The 21,382-nt window shown below is 43.8% G+C and overlaps 1 protein-coding gene across 2 annotated transcripts in view; it reads left to right on the top strand.

Moving 5' to 3' along the window:
- The window catches only part of SF3B3 (splicing factor 3b subunit 3), a 58,426-nt gene that overhangs the window by 17,745 nt on the left and 19,299 nt on the right, over positions 1-21,382 (top strand). For both annotated transcript variants that reach the window (XM_062177956.1, XM_062177957.1), the window contains 8 exons: positions 962-1,065; positions 5,209-5,374; positions 7,812-7,907; positions 10,299-10,371; positions 17,067-17,218; positions 19,444-19,599; positions 20,339-20,494; positions 21,084-21,227. In XM_062177956.1, coding sequence (XP_062033940.1) covers positions 962-1,065; positions 5,209-5,374; positions 7,812-7,907; positions 10,299-10,371; positions 17,067-17,218; positions 19,444-19,599; positions 20,339-20,494; positions 21,084-21,227 — 1,047 coding nt within the window. The remainder of the gene's footprint in view (positions 1-961; positions 1,066-5,208; positions 5,375-7,811; positions 7,908-10,298; positions 10,372-17,066; positions 17,219-19,443; positions 19,600-20,338; positions 20,495-21,083; positions 21,228-21,382) is intronic.

Raw genomic sequence — 21,382 nt, 5'->3', positions numbered from 1 at the left:
TAGCAAGCTTTTTTTTTTTGACAGGCAGAGTGGACAGTGAGAGAAAGAGAGAGAGAAAGGTCTTCCTTTTTGCCGTTGTTTCACCCTCCAATGGCCGCCGAGGTGGGCGCGCTGCTGCAGGCGCACCGCGCTGATCCGATGACAGGAGCCAGGTGCTTCTCCTGGTCTCCCATGGGGTGCAGGGCCGAAGCACTTGGGCCATCCTCCACTGCACTCCCTGGCCACAGCAGAGAGCTGGCCTGGAAGAGGGGCAACCGGGACAGGATCGGTGCCCAGACCGGGACTAGAACCCGGTGTGCCGGCGCCGATAGGCGGAGGATTAGCCTATTGAGCCACGGCGCCAGCCAGCAAGCTTTTTTTTTTTTTTTTGACAGGCAGAGTGGACAGTGAGAGACAGAGAGAAAGGTCTTCCTTTTTGCCGTTGGTTCACCCTCCAATGGCCGCTGCGGCTGGTGTGCTGCGGCTGGTGCACCGCGCTGATCCGATGGCAGGAGCCAGGTGCTTCTCCTGGTCTCCCATGGGGTGCAGGGCCCAAGCACTTGGGCCATCCTCCACTGCACTCCTGGGCCACAGCAGAGAGCTGGCCTGGAAGAGGGGCAACCGGGACAGAATCTGGCACCCCGACCAGGACTAGAACCCGGTGTGCCGGCACAGCTAGGCGGAGGATTAGCCTGTTGAGCCACGGCGCTGGCTAAATTAGCAAGCTTTTTAAACAAAGTCCAGCTAGTAAATATTTGCTGGTTTTGTGTTGTGGTCTGTATCTTACCTATTCACCTGTACCTTTATAGTTCAAAAGCATCCGTGGACAGTAAATTACACATAAGCATGGCTAACCTATGGCTTGTAGTTTGCTTGGCCCTTAGTTAGATATTTAAGTACAGTATGTTACTTGCTTCTTGGTCTGTGATATTGGGCTTCCCTCTGTAGTGTAGCTTTATTTACCTAAATGTTTTCATTCCAGGTAACTGAGATACGGCTCAAGTATTTTGATACTGTCCCTGTTGCTGCAGCTATGTGTGTGCTTAAAACAGGCTTCCTTTTTGTAGCATCAGAATTTGGAAACCAGTAAGTAATCCCTTTGCTATCCTAATTTATCCTGGTTATTGTAAAGGTTAGCAGGCAGGCTGGGGAGCTTTTCACAGGAATATTCCCCCCCCCCCCCAAGTTTTGCCTTCTTTTCCACCTTAACTCTGTTCTGTTGTCTTCCTTCAGTAGCTTCTTTCAGTACTTCTGTATCTGCACAGTTATCTTTAACAGTGCTTTTGGCTGTACATTTCATTGAATAAATATTTATTGAGCTGCTTCTTATTAACTGGCACACATGTATTTGTACAATTGGAAGTTCTTAGTACCCACAGCTGCCCAACCCACATCACCAACCCTCCCAAATTCAGTATATCTGTTAATGATGAGCCAATTCTAGCAACTGAATTGTAAAAATCCCCCCCCCCCTTTTTTTTTGACAGGCAGAGTGGATAGAGAGAGACAGAGAGAAAGGTCTTCCTTTTGCCGTCGGTTCACCCTCCAATGGCCGCTGCGGCCAGCGCATCACGCTGATCTGAAGCTTGGAGCCAGGTGCTTCTCCTGGTCTCCCATGGGGTGCAGGACCCAAGGACTTGGGCCATCCTCCACTGCCTTCCTGGGCCATAGCAGAGAGCTGGCCTGGAAGAGGGGCAACCGGGATAGAATCCGGCGCCCCAACCGGGACTAGAACCTGGTGTGCTGGCACCGCAAGGTGGAGGATTAACCTGTTGAGCACCGGCCTCCCCCCTTTTTTTGATATCCTACCAGTTTGAACCAAATTCTGTTTTTTTATTTCAGTTTCCCTTTTTTGTGATGCTAATGCAGACTGGGTCATTTCTTTGTCTTTCTTGTAGAAGTCAGCCTTTATCAGATGTATGAGACATCCCTGGTGAAATAATTTTTCCTGTACCTGTGTTAAAATTTTTAATGGCTTGATTGCCAAATGGAAATCTGAATTCCAGCTTCAATTTGAATTCAGAGACTTCAGGTTCTTTATATGTGATAACGTGGATAGCTTGACAGTGTCTGCTGAGGTATACGTGAACCTATTTGGTGATCTGATGCTCGGTTTCCTCATGATTTAAATGAAGATATTGTCTTGGAGTCTGTGCCTTTTCTGCCTTGTCTCCAGTTCTCTCACTCTCAAAGATGCCTTTTAATCCTTTGCATTGATTTTGTCCCTGCTGTTCCTTTTGTTTTTCCTTTTCCTGGTTAATACCTGGTTACACTTTTCACACATTCAGTGTTTTTTTTTTTTTTAAAGATGGACTTACTTTATTTGAAAGGCAGATTTACAGAGAGATCTTCCATCCCCCACAAATGGCTGCAATGGCCACTGGAACTGGGCCAGACCAAGGTCATGGGCCAGGAGCTTCCGAGTGCAGGGGCCCAAGCACTTGGGCCATTTTTGGCTGCTTTCTCAGTGCATAAACAGGAAGCCACCTCAGTTTATTGGCTGGGACTCCAGATGGCTCTCATCATATGATATGTCAGTGTCACAGCTTAACTTGCTCTATACCATAGTGCTGGCCCTAGCATTTTTATTTGAGACGTAGAGAGAGTGATAGCTCCTAAGTGTTGATTTTTACTCCTTAAAGGCTGAGGGGATGTGAGGGATGTAATCAGGAGCTGAAACACAATTTAGGTCTCCTATGTTGATGGCAGGAACCCAGTTACTTGAGCTATTACAGTTGCCTTCTGGGATCTGCATTTGTAGGAAGCCAGAGTTGGGCCCGAGTGAGGTGTCAAACCTAAGTAATGCACATGAGACATGGTTGTCCTAACTGCTAGGCTAAGTGTGCTAATACAATACAATTTTCTATGTTCCTTTTTTTTTTTTTTTTTTAAGATTTATTTATTTACTTAAAAGTCAGAGTTATACAGAGAGAGGAGAAGCAGAGAGAGAGAGGTCTTCCATCCAATGGTTCACTCCCCAATTGGCCACAACGGCCGGAGCTGCACCAGTCTGAAGCCAGGAGCTTCCTCCAGGTCTCCTGCATGGGTGCAGGGGCCCAAGGACTTGGGCCATCCTCCACCGCTCTTCCAGGCCACAGCAGAGAGCTGGATCAGAAGAGGAGCAGCCGGGACTAGAACCGGCGCCCATATGGGATGCCGGCTTTTCAGGCCAGGGTGTTAACCCGCTGCGCCATAGCGCCGGCCCCTCTATGTTCCTTTTAATAATGGAAGTATTATGGGGTGGCAGTATAGATGATAAGCCAGGCAGTATGCTGTCATGTTTATACCAGTGTACATGAGAATCTTGATGGTTTTCCAGAAGTATTCCTCAGGCTTCTTATTTATCATGTAGGTTTAGTAATAGTGTTCACCTTATTGGGCTTTTTGGGTATTTAATAAGAGTACATATGCCACACACTAAGCACTTTAGTACTGTGAGCATTTAGTAAATACTGGTATTGTAGAAATTCTTATTTTTAAGAATTCTGGGCCGGTGCCTGCGGTGCTGGCACACCAGGTTCTAGTGCCGGTTGGGGCGCCGGATTCTGTCCCGCTTGCCCCTTTTCCAGGCCCGTTCTCTGCTCCTGCACCCCATGGGAGACCAGGAGAAGCACCTGGCTCCTGGCTTCGGATCAGCGTGGTGCAGTGGCCATTGGAGGGTGAACCAATGGCAAAGGAAGACCTGTCTCTCTCTCTCACTGTTCACTCTGCCTGTCAAAAAAAAAAAAAAAAAAAAAAGAATTCTGGTAATGTAGTAATTTTTAGAAAATGGATAAAAGAGCAAATTACTCATAATCCTAATTTCCCAGGTTAATCACCTTGTCATTTTGCTGTATGTGCTGTTTTTTTTTTTCCTCCAGATTTATTTATTTATTTGAAAGAGAGAGAGGGAAAGATCTTCAGTCTGCTGGTTTACTACCCAAATGGCTGCAACAGCCGTAGCTGGGCCAATCTGAAGCTAGGAGTCCCTTCTGGCTCTCCCACATGGGTGCAGGGGCCCAAGGACCTGGGCCATATTCCAGTGGTTTCCCAGGCACTTCAGCAGGGTGCTGAATTGGAAATGGAGCAGCCAAGAGTTGAACTGGTACCCATATATGATACCAGCACCACAGGGTTGCATAACTTACTACACCACAGTGTCAGCCCCTGTAATAGTATTTTTACATTTTAATACTTATATGTAATTTTTATAGAGGATGACAGCATACTGTCAAAATTTTATATATGCATTGTCAGATAAATTTGTCAAAATTTTCTCGTTGAGTCTTATTTTTCATTTAAGATTGTACTTTTTGTCTGTTTTGGAAATTTTCTAACAAGAGAGAGAGGAATAATAAATCTGTCATCTATCTTCAGTAATGCATAGTCCATGATCAGCCTTGTTTTACTTATATCACATTTCCCAAAAATCCTTGAATTGTTTTGAAACAAATCTCAATTATCAATTCATAAAACAACTAATTTCTTTTTTGAAGATTATTCATTTATCTGAAAGAATTATAAAAAGAGGGAGATGCAGAGAAAGAATCTTCTATCTGCTGGTTCATTCTCCAGATGGCCACAGTGGCTGGAGCTAGTCCTGGTCTAGGCCTAAACCAGGAGCCTAGACTCTCCAGTTTTCCCACATGAATGTAGGGCCTCATATGCTTTCCTAGGTGCATTAGCAGCACAGGTTGATCCAGTGCTCAAATGGGATGCTGGCATTGCAAGTGGCTGCTTAATCTGTTGCACCACAACGTTAGCCCCTAACAGCTATTTCTTAACATAATTAAATAGCTGAGGCCAGGTCGGTGGCATGGCGTTTAAAGTTGCCACTTGCAGAGCCAGCATCACATATGGCCACCGGTTCGAGTCCTAGCTGCTCCACTTCTGACCCAGCTCTTTGCTATGGCCTGAGAAAGCAGTAGAATATGGCCTACGTGCTTGGACCCCTGCACCCACATTGGAGACCTGGAAAAAGCTCCTAGCTCCTGGCTCCTTGCTTCACATTGGCACAGCTCCAGCTGTTGTGGTCATCTGGGGAGTGAACCAGTGGATGGAAGACCTCTCTGTCTCTCTCTCTCTCTCTCTCTCTCTGCCTCTCCTCTCTCTGTGTAACTGACTTTCAAGTAAATAGATAAATATTTAAATATACATATATATATCATCAAATAGCACCAGCATTATGTTGTTGTCATACATTATCTTCACAGTATGTTTTAACAAAAGTCTCTCTCTGCTTCTCCTCAGTTACTTATATCAAATTGCGCATCTTGGAGATGATGATGAAGAACCGGAGTTTTCTTCTGCTATGCCTCTGGAAGAAGGAGACACCTTCTTTTTTCAGCCAAGACCACTCAAAAACCTTGTGCTGGTTGATGAGTTGGATAGCCTCTCTCCCATTCTGTTTTGCCAGGTGTGGACCCTTCTAGTCACTTTCACAATTAGCATTGCCAGCCGAATTCTTTTGAGTCAAAAGTTTAATGAGCTTAAAGTTTTCCTTCAGTGAATTTAAGATCTAGCATAAGAAATAGATTTATTAGCTTTTCTGTGGAATCGCCATTGTGTAAAGGGGAAGCAATTAGAAGTAGAAGTTTGGGGCCAGCACCGTGGCTCAACAGGCTAATCCTCTGCCTTGCAGCGCCAGCACACTGGTTCTAGTCCCGGTCGGGGTGCCGGATTCTGTCCTGGTTGCCCCCTTCCAGGCCAGCTCTCTGCTGTGGCCCGGGAGTGCAGTGGAGGATGGCCCAAGTGCTTGCGCCCTGCACCCCATGGGAGTCCAGGATAAGCATCTGGCTCCTGGCTTCGGATCAGCGAGATGCGCTGGCCGCGGTGGCCATTGGAGGGTGAACCAACGGCAAAGGAAGACCTTTCTGTCTGTCTCTCTCACTGTCCACTCTGCCTGTCAAAAAAAAAAAAAAAGTTTGGGAGTGAAAAACCATTAATATGTCCCTTTTTTTTGTTTTTTTAAAGTTTTTTTTTATTTGAAAGGCAGAAATGCAGAAAGAAAAGGGGAGCGAATGAGAGCGAGATCTTCCATCTGTTGGTTCATTCCCCAGATGGCTGTAATGGCCGGGGCTGGGTTAAGCCAAAGCTAGAAGCTTCTTCTGGGTCTCCCAGATGATTCCAGGGGCCCAAGGATTTGGATCATCTTCAGCTACTTTCCCAAGTGCATTAGCAGGGAGCTGGATCAGAAGTGGTGCAGCCAGGATTCAGATTAACCTGTGCCACAGCTCTTTAATTGTAAAACCCCAAGCCATTGAATGTAAACATTCTAGCCATAAAAGGTGAAAAGTGAAAGGTCTGCTCCCAGTCATTTAACCCTCACCTCTGCTGAAGCCATTGCTTCTTATGATTGCTTCTGAGCATTTTCTCTGCTTTTGCAACTCATAGAGACACTTGTATATGGTATCTACTTTTTTTCTTTTTATAGTAAATTGGTTCATATAGTATTCTGAACTTGATCTTGTTATTATTTGACACTCTATGAATAACCATACTCATCTCATTTCAACACATTTCTTAAAGATATAGCAGAAGCTTTGGAGTTTATTAGCAAAAAAGTTTTTAAATGCGTCCTTAAGGAGGAACCTGAAGTGACCTAGTATCAACATTGTGTCCCCCAACTACTGGTGCTCAGTTGTAGCAGCTAGGAAATTTACCATGCCATTTTGCCCTGGATGGCTGGGATTTGAGTAATAACCATTTGGGATTCACCTATCTAGTTAATCATGCTTTTAATGAAAGAGAGTGGTATGCCCTGTGTAGGGGAAATAAGGTAGAGCTCCACTCTACTTCCCTTAGAATTTTGAGAAGAGACGTTAGTTCTGAGTACAACAGGAAATAAGTATGAGTAATTCCTAATTCGACTTAGTGTGTTTTTTCTTTTTCTACTTCCTTGGAATTTGAAGAAATAATTGTGTAAATAGCTTGTAGATCAAAAATAAGTTTAGCTGGAAGTTAACAAGATTTTTTATGGCCGCGCTCCTTCATATGTTTTTGTTACAGGATCTCTTCTATTAGCCTGAGGCATCTGAATGCTCTCTGAATGTTTTTAAGTGCAAATGACAATGTAGAATAACTGGACTAGCAGAATATATTTTTAATCGTGAAAAATTATGTATCTTCATAAGTAGCAAGATGGTGCATTTAAAATAGTTGAGTTAACCTTTTTTGTTTTTGGAGAGATCAGTGTGAGCCTGTATACTTACTGTGTTAAAGTAGGCTCTATCTAGTCCGTAGAGGAATTTTCATTGAATTGCTTAGTTTGTCAAAACTAATACAAATGACACACCTCTTGTCACCTATTGGTCAATAAATACTATACTGGAAAGAGCTAGATGTAGGATACCGACACAAGAAAATATGGTTTTCTCATTTAGAGGTTGATTAGCTAGGTGCAAAGTTAACCAAAAACTGGACAGCAACATCAGAAGAGCACATATGATCCTGTGCATTCTGACAACAAACACATCTGATAAATAGAATTTTGCAGTAGTGATGAGGGTAAATGCTAGTTTGAGTATCTGCAAGCTTTAATGTTATGTGAGTAAATACAATTTTTGGGAATGACAGGATTGTGATACTGCTAAGTAGGAAAGAAAGTGCTGAATTTTACTTGGAGGGTATATAGTATTTTGTTTTACTAAATGACAGTTCCTTTAATGACATTTCCTTTTTTAGTGGAAAAATTTGCTATTCAAATTGTTTACTGTTGGGAGTATTTGAGCTTTTCTTCTTCATATCCCAGGCCAAGGATCCAATAAGAGATTGGTAAGCTCAAAAGTCATTTGTCCTGAGAATCAGTTGGGTTTGAAAACTTAGCCACATTTTCCCCTTTGTTCTCTGTGCAGATAGCTGATTTGGCCAATGAAGATACCCCTCAGCTGTATGTGGCCTGTGGTAGGGGACCCCGGTCATCTTTGAGAGTTTTAAGGCATGGACTGGAGGTAAGATTAGAATTCTTGAGTTTGGAGGGAAGCACTGACATAGCAGTTTCTGGCTTTCCTCTGATGAGTAAATAAATAGTTCATGAGAAATGGACTTAGGCATTTGGCCTATTAGGAAACTGGTTAGGGTGCCCCATCCAACATGAGAGTGCCTGGGCTCAACTCTTGGCTCCTGCTCCTGATTCCAGCTTCCCGCTGGTGCAGACCCTGGGAAGCAACAGTTATGGTTTCCAGTGAGGTGTTCCCAGTTCCCAAACTGTAGGGGGTCATTTGGAGGGTAATTCAGGGCCAGTGGAAGGGGGAGCATGTGTATTCTCTGTCTCTGCCCCTTGTCATAAATGGATGTAACAATTTAAAAAAAAAGATTTATTTATTTGAGAGGCAGAGAGAGAGAGAGAGGTCTTCCATCCACTGGTTGACTTACTCCCCAAATGGCTGCAACGACTGGAGCTGGGCCAATCCAAAGCCACGAGCCAGGAGCTTTTCCTGGGTCTCCTATGCGGGTTGCAGGGCCCTAGGACTTGGGCCATCTTCTGCTTTCCCAGGCCGTAGCAGAAATCTGGATTGGAAATGGAGCAACTGGGACTAGAACCGGCGCCCATATGGGATGCCAGCATTGCAGGCAGCGGAATTATCTGTTACACCATGTTGCTGGCACCCTGGATAAAAAATTTTTTTAATTTTTACTTCAGAAAAGTTTGAAATCCTTGCATAGTTTTTCATAATATGCATTTTTTCTTGAACTTTTAAAAGACCCTCTTATATGCGTGGATTTCAAAATTGTTTTACACCATTAATTCCATTTTCCATGAACTTTTTGAAGTTTTTTTTTTTTTTTAAAGATTTATTTGTGGGTTGCCGGATTCTATCCCGGTTGCCCCTCTTCCAGGCCAGCTCTCTGCTATGGCCCGGGAAGGCAGTGGAGGATGGCCCAAGTCCTTGGGCCCTGCACCCGCATGGGAGACCAGGAGAAGCACCTGGCTCCTGGCTTCGGATCAGCGAGATGCGCCGGCCGCAGTGGCCATTGGAGAGTGAACCAACGGCAACAAGGAAGACCTTTCTCTCTGTCTCTCTCTCACTGTCCACTCTGCCTGTCAAAAAATAATAAAATTTACTTCTTATGGCCGGCGCTGCGGGTCAGTAGGCTAATCCTCCTCCTGCAGCGCCGGTACTCTGAGTTCTAGTCCCGGTTGGGGCACCGGTTCTGTCCCGGTTGCTCCTCTTCCAGTCCAGCTCTCTGCTGTGGCCTGGGAAGGCAGTGGTGGATGGCCCAAGTGCTTGGGCCCTGTACCTGCATGGGAGACCAGGAGGAAGCACCTGGCTCCTGGCTTCAGTTCGGCCAGCCGTAGCGGCCATTTGGGGGGTGAACCAATGGAAGGAAGATCTTTCTCTCTGTCTCTCTCTCACTGTCTAACTCTGCTTGTCAGAAAAAAAGATTTACTTTTTATTTGAAAGGCAGAGTTAGAGAGGTAGTCAGAGAGAGATCTTCCATCCGTTGGTTTGCTTCCCAAAGCCAGAAGCCAGGAACTTCTTCTGCGTCCCCCACACAGGTGCAGGGGCTCAACTTCTGCTTTTCCAGGCCATAGCAGAGAGCTGGATTCAAAGTGGAACAGCGGGGACTCAAACCTGTGCCCATATGGAATGTTGGCCCTACAGGTGGTGGCTTTATGTACTTGTAACCCCACAGCATTGGCCCCCAAGTTACATTTTATCTGTTGGTCAGGCAGTTGTCCCTAGAATGGTTTTATATTTACAGAAAAATTACAGAGATAGTACACAGAGTTTTCGTATATCTCACAGCTGGTTTCCCCCTCTAGATCATTTTGAATTCGTGTTAGGTGTTTCTTTGACTCTTAGGTTGGAGAACCTGTGGAATATTAAGACACTTATTAACTTTCTCTTTAAGTAGCATAAACATCTAATAGCAAACACAAAGCAGTTGATTTAATGAGTGCTTATGCAACGAAGAGATAGATGACTGCCAGTCAGGCGGGTGTGGGAGTATTTATTTGTGGCATTTGGAGATGGAATTTGGCCCCATGCTAGATGTGATGGTAAATATTAGGATGCTATTTTAGATGGCCTATTTGAATTTCAATTTCAGTGATTACTGGACTTCCTGAAGAGGATGCAATTATGCCCTCCCCAAATGAAGCATATGATTTTAGTTGTAATAACTGTATCCTTCCAAAGATGCCATAACTTTTTGCTGAAATCTGTCACGAGGATTGCCTTTTGGGGTTTTTGATTGGTGTTTCACTAGATAGTTCCATCTTTTTGATTATAACATATAATGTGAATGGTTTATTCTGGACCTTATTTTTCTAGTGTAGTTCTAAGCAAGTAGCTGAGTTCAATTCTCACTGATGTGTGGCTCTCCTCTCCTGTCAGGTGTCAGAAATGGCTGTTTCTGAGCTACCCGGTAACCCCAATGCTGTCTGGACAGTGCGTCGGCACATAGAAGGTAAATAGCCTTTTCTTAGTAGTTACAATAAGGGTCTGGGTGCCATTGACATAGAGGACTCAAGAGACTGCATTCATAATGTTTCTTTTTCTTTTTTATAAAGATTATGTTTATTTGAAATGCAGTTACAGAGGGAGGTGGAGAGAGAGAGAGAGAGAGGTCTTCCATCCACTGATTCACTCTCCAAATGGCCACAACGGCCAGAACTGACCCGATTCAAAGTCAGGAGCCAGGAACTTCTTCCAGGTCTCCCACGTGGGTGCAGGTCCCCAAAGACTTGGGCCATTTTCTACCGCTTTACCAGCCCATAGCAGAGAGCTGGGTTGGAAGTGGAGCAGCCGGGACTCAAACTGGCTCCTATATGGGATGCCAGCACTACAGCCTGGGGATTTAATCTGCGCCACAGTGCCAGCCTCCCATAATATTTCTATGTCACTTCATCTGACACCAGAAACTTTATCTGGCCTAACAGCACAGTTTTAAGGCTTTCAGGATGCCTTCACCTGATGCTTTTTGCACAAGTGAGTAAGGAGAGCATAGAGTAGCTGTTCTTCAGTGGAAACATTTCAGTACTTTAGAGTTATTAGGTTTGATATTCTTTGAGTTTTTGTTCATAAAGACACTGATTCCATTTGTGTAAGAGGTATGACATGAGAGAAAGTTGTTTCTTTTTCCTTTTTATTTAACTGTTCTCTCATTGTGCTAACACCACAGTGAAATTCAGAAGATTTGCTGATGCTCGTTAGTCAGGTGTCCTTATTAACAAAAGCAGAGGTTGATTAAATGAAATCATTTTAGGGTGCGTGGCGAAGAAGGGGTAAAGAAGGAGTGGGAGTCTTGAGTTCCTCAATAGAAAATTACCCGAAAGCCTGAAAGCACTGCAAGAGCAGGGGGAGTCTTGTGACAGTTGGATTTATTCTGTAGAAATAAATTCACTCCTCCTTTTCCCTTTGATTCACTGTTGGGTTATAGGTCTTTTCTGATCCTAGAACTCAATTTACTTGTTCCTGAGGAATGTGTGGCTAGTGAATAATATCACCCTGTCTGGTGGACAAAGCTTTTTCAAGAAAATAGCTTTGATTCTGCCTGAAACTTAGATGTTCTAGTTGTGTGGAACAAATTTAAGGGTGTTGGGAAATGTGTAGGAGGAAAACCTCTTTCCATTAGTAGATTATTGCACATTTTTGTAAATTTTGTTTCCATTGTAAGCATCAGTGACATACAAGTTCTGTAGAAAGATGGGGAAAGTGAATAGCAAATTGGTAGTTTCATTTTAGCTGAGTAGATATTTATTAGGTACTTGGTTTTAATGTTGACATAGAGAAGGTGGTCAGTGTTGGTATTCACTTTTGGCTTGGTAGCTTATTGATATATTATTGCTTTTAGAAACATTGCCTGGACGGTTTAAACTAGAAGCATGCTTTGAAATAACCTAGTTTGCCCTTTTTTCTTCTTAACGTTTTTAGATAAACTTTTTGTTTTAAAACAGATTTAGGTTTACAGAAGTTACCCCTCATTTTTATGAAAAGGACAGAAAATCAAGAGTTGACTCTTTCAAGAAAACACATCTAGATAATAGGGACACAAAATTCTGTCTCCTGAAATCCAGTTTAATGTTTATTTTGATAGACACTGCTGTAGGGTTTTGTGGGTGTTGGCTGGTTATTTTCAGGATAAATTCTGTACCTCCATTCTATAGTCATTCGAGTACACATGTGGACTCAGAGTAATTAACACAGAACTTCTGTGTCAATGTACTGGCCTACTGAAAACAAAGACAAGCATACAAAACTATTGTTCTAGTGTGATAAAAGGCACAAGCAGTTGCTGGGAGGGGCTGGAGCATAGTGAATGGGCCTGTGTTTGAGGATTAGGGCAGACTCTAGAGAAATGTTTGCTCACTTGATGATAAGCAGTATGCTACAGGACAGAACTTAGAGCTGAGAAGTTTTCTCTTCTGTTAAATAGTAAAGTCCAAGAAAGAACTGTATGCAGATAAATTTTAATCTTAGATACCGTAATTTGGGAAATCATTCACAAAAGCAGGCCAGTTTCTTTTTGTACGTTTTCTTTCCAGATATTCTAAGTTACTGATGAGTGAACATTCCTCTGTCCACCTGTGCTGCAGTCTTCTGGGCAAATACTAACCTTGGCTGGTACTTGGTGATGCATACTACCAATACCAAGCCTTTTTTTCTCTTCCACAGGTGGCTGGTGAAGGTGCTGATCACCACAGGTGTGTACCTACTGCTAGGGTCTACTGTGGGGTCTTAGAGTTTATCCAGAGGGACCTAGACAAAATATTGAGGCAGCCCTAAGGGCATCTTTCAAAGGGTAACTTTGCAATTGGATGCCGATGTGGTGCACATCCATCTGGTCAGAGGCAAGAATCAGCTTCTCCATTTTGTCCCACAGAACTTGGAAAATATGACTAGGTTATCTTTGACTATACTTGAAAGAGTCTGTAGCTAGAAAACCTTAGCTTCCTACTATCCTTTGGAGTTGTGCTTTCCAGGTGTGCTGACTGAAAGATAAGGACCTAGACAAAGCACTTGTTCAGGGAAGTGCTAAGGCACAATAAGCACCAGGTCTTCCCAATGTGAAATGAGAATAAGGTACAGGATGGTCGCTCACTGTACCCTTTGGAATGAGTTGCTTATTGAACTCCTGAGGTTAAGGGAAACTGCTATGGCAGTGCTCAGGTAGAAGTCCTATTAACTGTGGCCTAACAGTGACCTAATAACTGTGGCCTAACAATGACTTCTCATGTCCTAGTTGCTTTTCTCCCCTGAGGTATGAACTAATGTTCTTTGACATGAGACTTGCAGTCCCTACGAAAAGACTGTGGGTATTTATACTTCTTAAGTCATTGGCTTCATTTCAAACTTGGTTTTCTTATCCAACTTTTAACGTATGATCTCCTAGGGTGGAAAGAGTAGAATTTAGAGTGTGTTTTTTTTTTAAATTTTTGACTGGCAGAGTGGATAGTGAGAGAGAGACAGAGAGAAAGGTCTTCCGTTTTGCCGTCGGTTCACCCTCCAATGGCCGCTGCGGCCGGCGCACCGCGCTGATCCGAAGGCAGGAGCCAGGTACTTCTCCTGGTCTCCCATGGGGTGCAGGGCCCAAGCACTTGGGCCATCCTCCACTGCACTCCCGGGCCATAGCAGAGAGCTGGCCTGGAAGAGGGGCAACCGGGACAGAATCCGGCGCCCTGTAGAGTGTGTTGTTGACAGAGTGATGGTTGATAATTTGAGTGAATCTGATGGAAAGCAATTTTCAGATGTGAGTGGCTGCTTTCTCACTATTGATTTGCCCAATTTATTTCAGTCCATCTTTTATATATCAGCAGTCTGGGGCTTTGGGAAATTATATGGTGTTTGTATAAGAAAATAAAGCAACTTTTGTTACTTTTAAAGATTAGCAATTTCTGGTTCAAAAGCTGAGCATTAGAGTAAAGCTTTTGAGTTTGTGTCATGTGGAGCTGGATTTTTTTTTTTAATATTTACTTGAAAGGCAGTTACAAAGAGAAAGAGATGTCTTTCATCACTGGTTCACTCCCCATATGGCCCTAGTTGCTTTACCTGCGCCAATCTGAAGCCAGAAGCCAAGAGCTTTTCTGGGTCTCCCATGTAGGTGTGGGAGCCCAAGAGCTTGGGCCATCTTCTACTGCTTTCTCAGGCTATAGCAGAGAGCTGGGGTCAGAAGTGAAGCAGCTAGGACTTGACCTGGTGCCCATATGGGATGCCAGCACTGCAGGCGGATACTTTACCTGCTATGCCACAGTGCCAGCCCTGGATTTTGTTTTTTAATTCTATTTATTTGAAAGGTAGAGTTACAGAAGTTGGGGGATGACAGATCTTTCATCCTCTGGTTAACTCCCCAAATGGCCACGGTAGCCAAGCTGGGCCAAACTGGGTCAAGCTGGAGCCGAAAGCTTCTTCTGGGTTTCCTATGTGAGTGTAGAGGCCCAAGCCATCTTCACCTGCTTTTCTAGGTTTATTAGCAAGGACCAAGATTGGAAGTGGAGCAGCTAGGACTTGAACCAAGTACCCTTATAGAATGCTGGCATTGCAGGTGGCAGCTTAACCCACTGTGCTGCAACACTGATCCTGGGTTTTGGTTTTAAGTTATTCAGACATCCATTTGAGGGACAACCAAGTCCTTACTTGTGATAGTGAGTAGTGCTTTAGTCTACAAAGCTGTTTTATAAGATGTCCTCAAAGAACGTGTATGTCTTCACAGTTAAAATAATTAAGCACAAAACATCTTGTCCATTAATTCCTTAATTCTTTACTCTCTGGATTCCTCACTCATTGGGATAGATCTTTAATCCTAGGTTTTCAGCCACAAAAGTATATAGTTATATTAACTGAAACAAAAGCTTCACAAAATAATACTTAACTGTATGTGAAGCAGCTTCACAAATTATTTTATCATTAGTACTGATGACAACCTACCAAATTGCTTTTTTTTTTCTTTTTTTTTTTTTTAAGATTTATTTATTTATTTCAAAGTCAGAGTTACACAGCGGAGAGGCAGAGAGAGGTCTTCTATCCACTGGTTTACTCCCCAGTTGGCTGCAGTGGCTGGAGCTGCACCGATCCGGATCTAGAAGCCAGGAGCTTCTTCGGGGGTTTTCATGTGGGTGCAGGGGCCCAAGGACATGGGCCATCTTCTACTGCTTTCCCAGGCCATAGAAGAGATCTGGTTCAAAAGTGGAGCAGCTGGGATTTGAACCAGCACCCATATGAAGTGCAATGCTGGTGGCAAATTTACCTGCTATGCCACAGTGCCAGCCCCCCAAATAGTTTTTATATTCTGCTAGTAAGAATGCTGCTATAGGTGACACCAATTACGCATCTTGACTTAAGCTCCTGTGAAGAATACTGATTCTGCTGAGCTAATCTAGCAGCTTTAGTTTACCTAGACTTCATTTGGAGCTGTCAGTACCAGAGTGTCTTTTTGGAGGTTTGGATCAGGAATTGATACTGAATGAACTCTGACAAGTGTTAAGGCACAAAAGATCCTGTGGCTGCAATTGTTATATGTGAGATTAGCCATTATAATTTATTACCTTTTTTTGTTATTCTCTCCCTTATTTACCTGGCTTCTTATTAAGGGGCTTAAAAAGGGGGAGAAGATTAAAGATTCAGATATAAAGCAGGAAAATCTCAACTCTTTAAAAATAAAAATGCCTTTATTCATTGTTTGTCAAGCTTTTATATTAAACATTGTGCTGCTTGTGGGAGACATACCCACAAGCTATTTTAGAGTGGGATATATGGGAAACAGATGGCCTTTAACTGTGGAATCTGCAGGAGAAACATGGAATTGCCTGTATACCTCCGGTCACCTGACTTTAGGAAGCTCATTATTGTTTGTTAATACAACTGCATTTCATTATAGACAGCAAATCCTAGTAGAATTGTTCATGACCATGGGATTGTTGTGTTTTTAAATAGTGAAAAGTCAGAGATGTCAAGGACTGACAGTATAAACAACTCCCTCTCATGTGCTCCACACTTCCTCCTTGTCTGGTGTTCTTAGTATCACTCCCATTGGAAATAGTTTCCAACCCTAGAATGACTTAGTCTCTCGAAAGATTAAGCTATGTTTTATTCATTATGTTGCTGTATTAACTGCTTTAAAAAATTAGTTTATTTGCAAATCAGAGTTACAGAGAGAAATCTTCCATGTGCTGATTCACTCCCCAGATGGCTGCAGTGGCCAGGGTTGACCCAGGCAGAAGCCAGGGACTTCACCTGGGTCTCCCGTGTTGTTGGTGGCAAGGACCCTAACGTGCTTGGACTGTTTTCTACTGCTTTTCTCAGTCCATTAGCAGGGAGCTGGATTTGAAGTGGAGCAGCCATAATGTGAACCGGTGCCTATACAGGATGCTGTTATCGTAGACAGTGAATTTACCTTTTATGCCACATTGCTGGCCCTCTATGTAAGCTTAAGAAAGAAGTGGGCTGCCGCTGTGGCGTAACAGGTAAAGCCTCTGCCTGCAGTGCTGGCATCCCTATAGGCACCAGTTTGAGTCCCGGCTGTTCCACTTCTGATCCAGCTCTCTGCTATGGCCTGGGAAAGCAGTAGAGAATGGCCCAAGTCCTTGGGCTCCTGGACCCATGTGGGAGACCCGGAAGAAGCTCCTGGCTTCGGATTGGTGGAGCTCCGGCCATCAGAGCCAGTTGGGGAGTGAACCAGCAGATGGAAGACCTTTTTCTCTCTTTCTAACTCTTGACTTTCAAATAAATGAATAAATCTTAAAAAAAAGTAATTAGGGTTCCTTCCTAGTTTTAATGAGTATCTTCTTTATGGGTTATTATTGGCAATTTGCATAATAAACAAGTTCTAATTCGCTTTTTCTATCTAAATATAAATATCATAGTGTTCAAAATATATTCCTTCTTCTGATTCCCCTGCTTTGTCCTTTCTTGTTTCTCCAGCAAATGTATCAGGAGAATACTAGTTTTCATATGTTCTTAAGTGTCCTTAGGCATCAGAGGAAGCAAGTATCTCTGTAGGCTGGTAAAAGACAGTCCATATCTTCAGGATCATGCTGTGTTCTGTGTGTGTGGTGACTACACAGAGAAGTGCCTTGGAAAATTTCTGAAGAAAGCTGTTAGTATCTCATTTGGCTTTGTAATCCTAATGAGTTGTTAGCTGACCAAATTTTTTCTTTGCTTTTTCAGATGAGTTTGATGCTTACATCATTGTGTCTTTCGTGAATGCCACCCTTGTGCTATCCATTGGAGAGACTGTGGAAGAAGTGACTGACTCGGGATTTCTGGGCACCACCCCAACCTTGTCCTGCTCCTTACTGGGAGATGATGCCCTGGTGCAGGTGAGGGGTCTCAGGGCTTACTTACCTACTTAGCTTCTGTTCTTTCTTTGCCTTCATTGGCTATAGGCTGCTGTGTTCCTGTCTCTCTTCACTCTCACCTTTGTTAACATAGAGAACTGGCCTAAGAATTAGTTCTTTCAGATTTGGTTTTAAAAGATTCATTTTATTTATTTGAAAGTGTTACAGAGGGAGGTAGAGCCAGAGAGAGAGAAAAAGATTTTCCATTTGCTGGTTCGCTTCCCAAATGACATCAGTGTCCAGAACTGAGCTGATCCAAAGCCAGGAGTCAGCACTCTTCTGTTGCTTTACTAGGCCAAAGCAGAGGGCTGGATCAGAAGTGGAGCAGCAGAGACTCAAAGCAGTGCCCGTGTGGGATGCTGGCACTGCAAGCTGGGGCTTTAAACCACTGCACCCCAGCACCGGCCCTTATTTTATTTTATTTAAAGATTGATTTATTTGGGCCTGGTGTTGTGGCGTAGCGGGTAAAGCCGACACTTGCAGTATTGGCATCCCATATTGGCGCCAATTCAAGTCCCAGCTGCTCCACTTCAGGTCCAGCTCTCTGCTGTGGCCTGGGAATGCAGTAGAAGATGGCCCATGTCCTTGGGCCCCTGCACCTGCATGGACCAGAATCTCCTGGCTTCTGGTTTTGGATTGGCACAACTCTGACCATTGTGGCCAATTTGGGAGTGAACCAGGCAGATGGAAGACCTCTCTCTTCCTCTCCTTCTCTCTGTGTAACTCTGACTTTCAAATAAATAAATAATTTTTTTTAAAAAAGTTAATTTATTTACTTGATTGGCAGAGTTACAGACAAAGAAAGGGAGAGATAGAGAGGTCTTCCATCTATTGTTCACTCTTCAAATGGCTGCAGTGGCCAGACCTGGGCCAATTCCAAGCCAAGAGCCAGGAGGCCCAGAGCTGCCTCTGGGTCAGCTGTGCGGGTGCAGAGGCCCAAGCACTTGGGCCATCTTTATTGCTTTCCCAGGCCATAAGCAGAGAGCTGGATCAGAAAAAAATCAGCTGGGACTTGAGCTCTCGCCCATATGGGATGTCAGTGTCGCAAGTGGATGCGTAACCTACTACGCCACAGCGCCAACCCCAGTTCTTTCAGATTTTAAATAATTCAGCTTTTTGGCCGGCGCCACGGCTCAATAGGCTAATTCTCCACTGCGACGCCGGCACACCGGGTTCTAGTCCAGGTTGCCCTTCTTCCAGGCCAGCTCTCTGCTGTGGCCTGGGAGTGCAGTGGAGGATGGCCCAAGTGCTTGGGCCCTGCACCCGCATGGGAGACCAGGATAAAAGCACCTGGCTCCTGGCTTTGGATCAGTGCGGTGTGCCAGCCGCAGTGCGCTGGCCGTGGCCACCATTGGAGGGTGAACCGACGGCAAAGGAAGACCTTTCTCTCTGTCTCTCTCTCTCTCTCTCACTGTCCACTGTGCCTGTCAAAAATAATAATAATAATAATTCAGTTTTAGAATTTTGGTGCATGACATCCTTTCTGCCATTTCTATGTTACTGACATATCATAAATGCTTTCATTTTTATCAGAGGGTTTTTTTTTTTTTTTAAAGATTTTATTTATTTGAGTGGTAGAGTTACAGATAGTGAAAGGGAGAGAAAGAGAAAAGGTCTTTCATCTTTGGTTCATTCCTCAAAACAGCTGCAGCAGTCAGAGATGGGCCGATCTGAAACCAGGAACTTCTTCCAGGTCTCCCACATGGGTGCAGGGGCCCAAGGCTTGTGCCAGATTGAACTGCTTTTCCAGGTTATAGCAGAGAGCTGGATTGAAAGAGGAGCAGCTGGGATTAGAACCAATGCTCATATGGGATACTGGTGCTGGAGGTGGAGAATTAACCTACTGCACCACAGCACTAGCCCCAAGAGTTTTTTTTTTTTTTTTTCTAATACATTATTTTTCATCTTCCTTTCTTTTTTTGAAACAGAATTAGAGAAATTTTCCATATGCTGGTTTACTCCCCAAATGGCTGCAATGGTTGGTGCTGGTCCAGGCCAAAGCCAGGAACCTGGAACTCTATCTGGGTCCCTTATGTGGTGGGTGCCAAGTTCTTGGGGCATCTTCCACCACCTTCCTCGGTGCTTTTGTAGTTTACTCTTCATGGGCTTCACATTCAGTGGCTTAACATCTCCTGTGGGTGAGGATGGGCTATCAGATCTGATAGGTGTTGCAGGTTGTTGTCAGTGATGAGTGTTTTTGCCTGTAGGTGTACCCAGATGGTATTCGGCACATACGGGCAGACAAGAGAGTCAATGAGTGGAAGACTCCTGGAAAGAAGACAATTGTGAAGTGTGCGGTGAACCAGCGACAAGTGGTGATTGCCCTGACAGGAGGAGAGCTGGTCTATTTTGAGATGGATCCTGTATGTTATTTTTATCATCCACTGTGGGAGTTGTAGTCCAGGCATCTATATTATAGTGAAAAAAGTATTGAGAAGTGAAAGTGTCCATTAGCAAACCAGGCATTTTTATAGAAAAGAGGAAAGAATAAGGTGATACCTAATTCTAGTTAAAATTAGAAATATCTTCTTAGCAATGAGACAGTTGTCTTCCTGCAGTTCACACTCTACTTTTCCAACTGAAGTTTGGCATAGGTTTGTGTCTGCAATCTGAATTTGTGTCTGAGTTGTTCTTTTGCTCTTCTATATGGAAGGATGGTAGATAACACTCAATTTTTTTTTTTTTTGCTCTTAGGAAATCTCCAACATAGCCAATTTTCATAGTCTTGGTGTTTGTTACAGCTTTGTGTTTATCACATATGAATTCCTTTCACTCAAGGTTTTCTCATGAACAAGCAGTTTTATATATCCTGTTTCCTGACAGCTGGTTTGCTTAGAAAATTTGTGGTACATTGAACTTGTCAAAGGTCTCTTGATTGTCTTGTCAGTGGGAGAGAGTAATTTTATTTATGGTTAGCTTGTGAAGTTCAATCTTTGGCTCTTGGGTAGAGAAACTCTTGGCTATCTATATTAAGAGTAGTGAAAGAAAGCTGAAAGAAACCTTAATCTGCTTCCCTTCCTGTCTCCTGGGTATAGGATTTGCAGGTGAATTAGGGTATTTCTATCGCCCTGTACTTTGTGACCTCTGTCTTCCTTTCTCTAGTCAGGACAGCTGAATGAGTACACAGAACGGAAAGAGATGTCGGCAGATGTGGTGTGCATGAGTCTGGCCAACGTGCCTCCTGGAGAGCAGCGGTCTCGTTTCCTGGCTGTGGGACTGGTAGACAATACTGTGCGAATTATCTCCCTGGACCCCTCGGTGAGTGATGCCCTCATATTCAAGGATCTTCTGGTTTAACCCTGAGTACCTGGCCTGTGCGTGGTGTCTCTTGAGATTAGCAGGGCTGGGCTCCAGAGTCTATGTTGCTGTGTCTGTTGATTACCATTGCAACATAGCCCAGGCATCCTCCACTGTGGTTTGAGGATGCTCAACTGAGACTATGAGATATTTCTTTGGCATAAGCTTTGGTTTCCTTGTGTAGTTTTTTAAAAATCCGCAAAGAAGCTGAAAGAAACCAAACAGTTGCTTTCTCCTCTGGGTATAGGATCTGGGGCTGAGTTGGGTATGTTTGCATAGGAGCAGTTGACTTGCTCCAGGGCTTTTGATGGCTTTGAGGGAGATGTCCTTTGCTTAATTACTCTTTTCCATTGTATGTTTTAACATAATAAGGCATATTACTCTCAAAGCTTATGCCCAGATGTCTCCCCTCTTAGAAATCAGTCTCGGGGGTTTTCTCTGCCCACTGGAGAGTACTTCAGTCCTAGAATTAGATTCCTCTTAGGGATGTCTTTCTAAAATTGATCATTTATTTTGATTTTTGTGATTTTTCTCTCCCTTCCCGCCCCAGGACTGTTTGCAACCTCTGAGCATGCAGGCTCTCCCAGCCCAGCCTGAGTCCTTGTGTATTGTGGAAATGGGGGGAACGGAGAAGCAGGATGAGCTGGGTGAGAGGGGCTCTATTGGATTCCTATACTTGAATATTGGGCTACAGGTAAGAAATCCAGAAACTCACATTGTTGGTATCAGCCTGTCTGTAGGTTCCTTGTACTCCATTGTCCTACACAGGCATTTTTGTGCACTTGGTATCAGAGACTCAGTGTAGGAAAATGAATGGCATTGCTCTCGGTTCCACTTTTCTCGGCTCTT

This window comes from Lepus europaeus, chromosome 19 (assembly GCF_033115175.1).
Source record: "Lepus europaeus isolate LE1 chromosome 19, mLepTim1.pri, whole genome shotgun sequence".
NCBI lineage: Eukaryota > Metazoa > Chordata > Mammalia > Lagomorpha > Leporidae > Lepus > Lepus europaeus.
The sequence above is the reverse complement of the archived record's forward strand: the minus strand, read 5'-3'. Positions and strand labels throughout refer to the sequence as shown.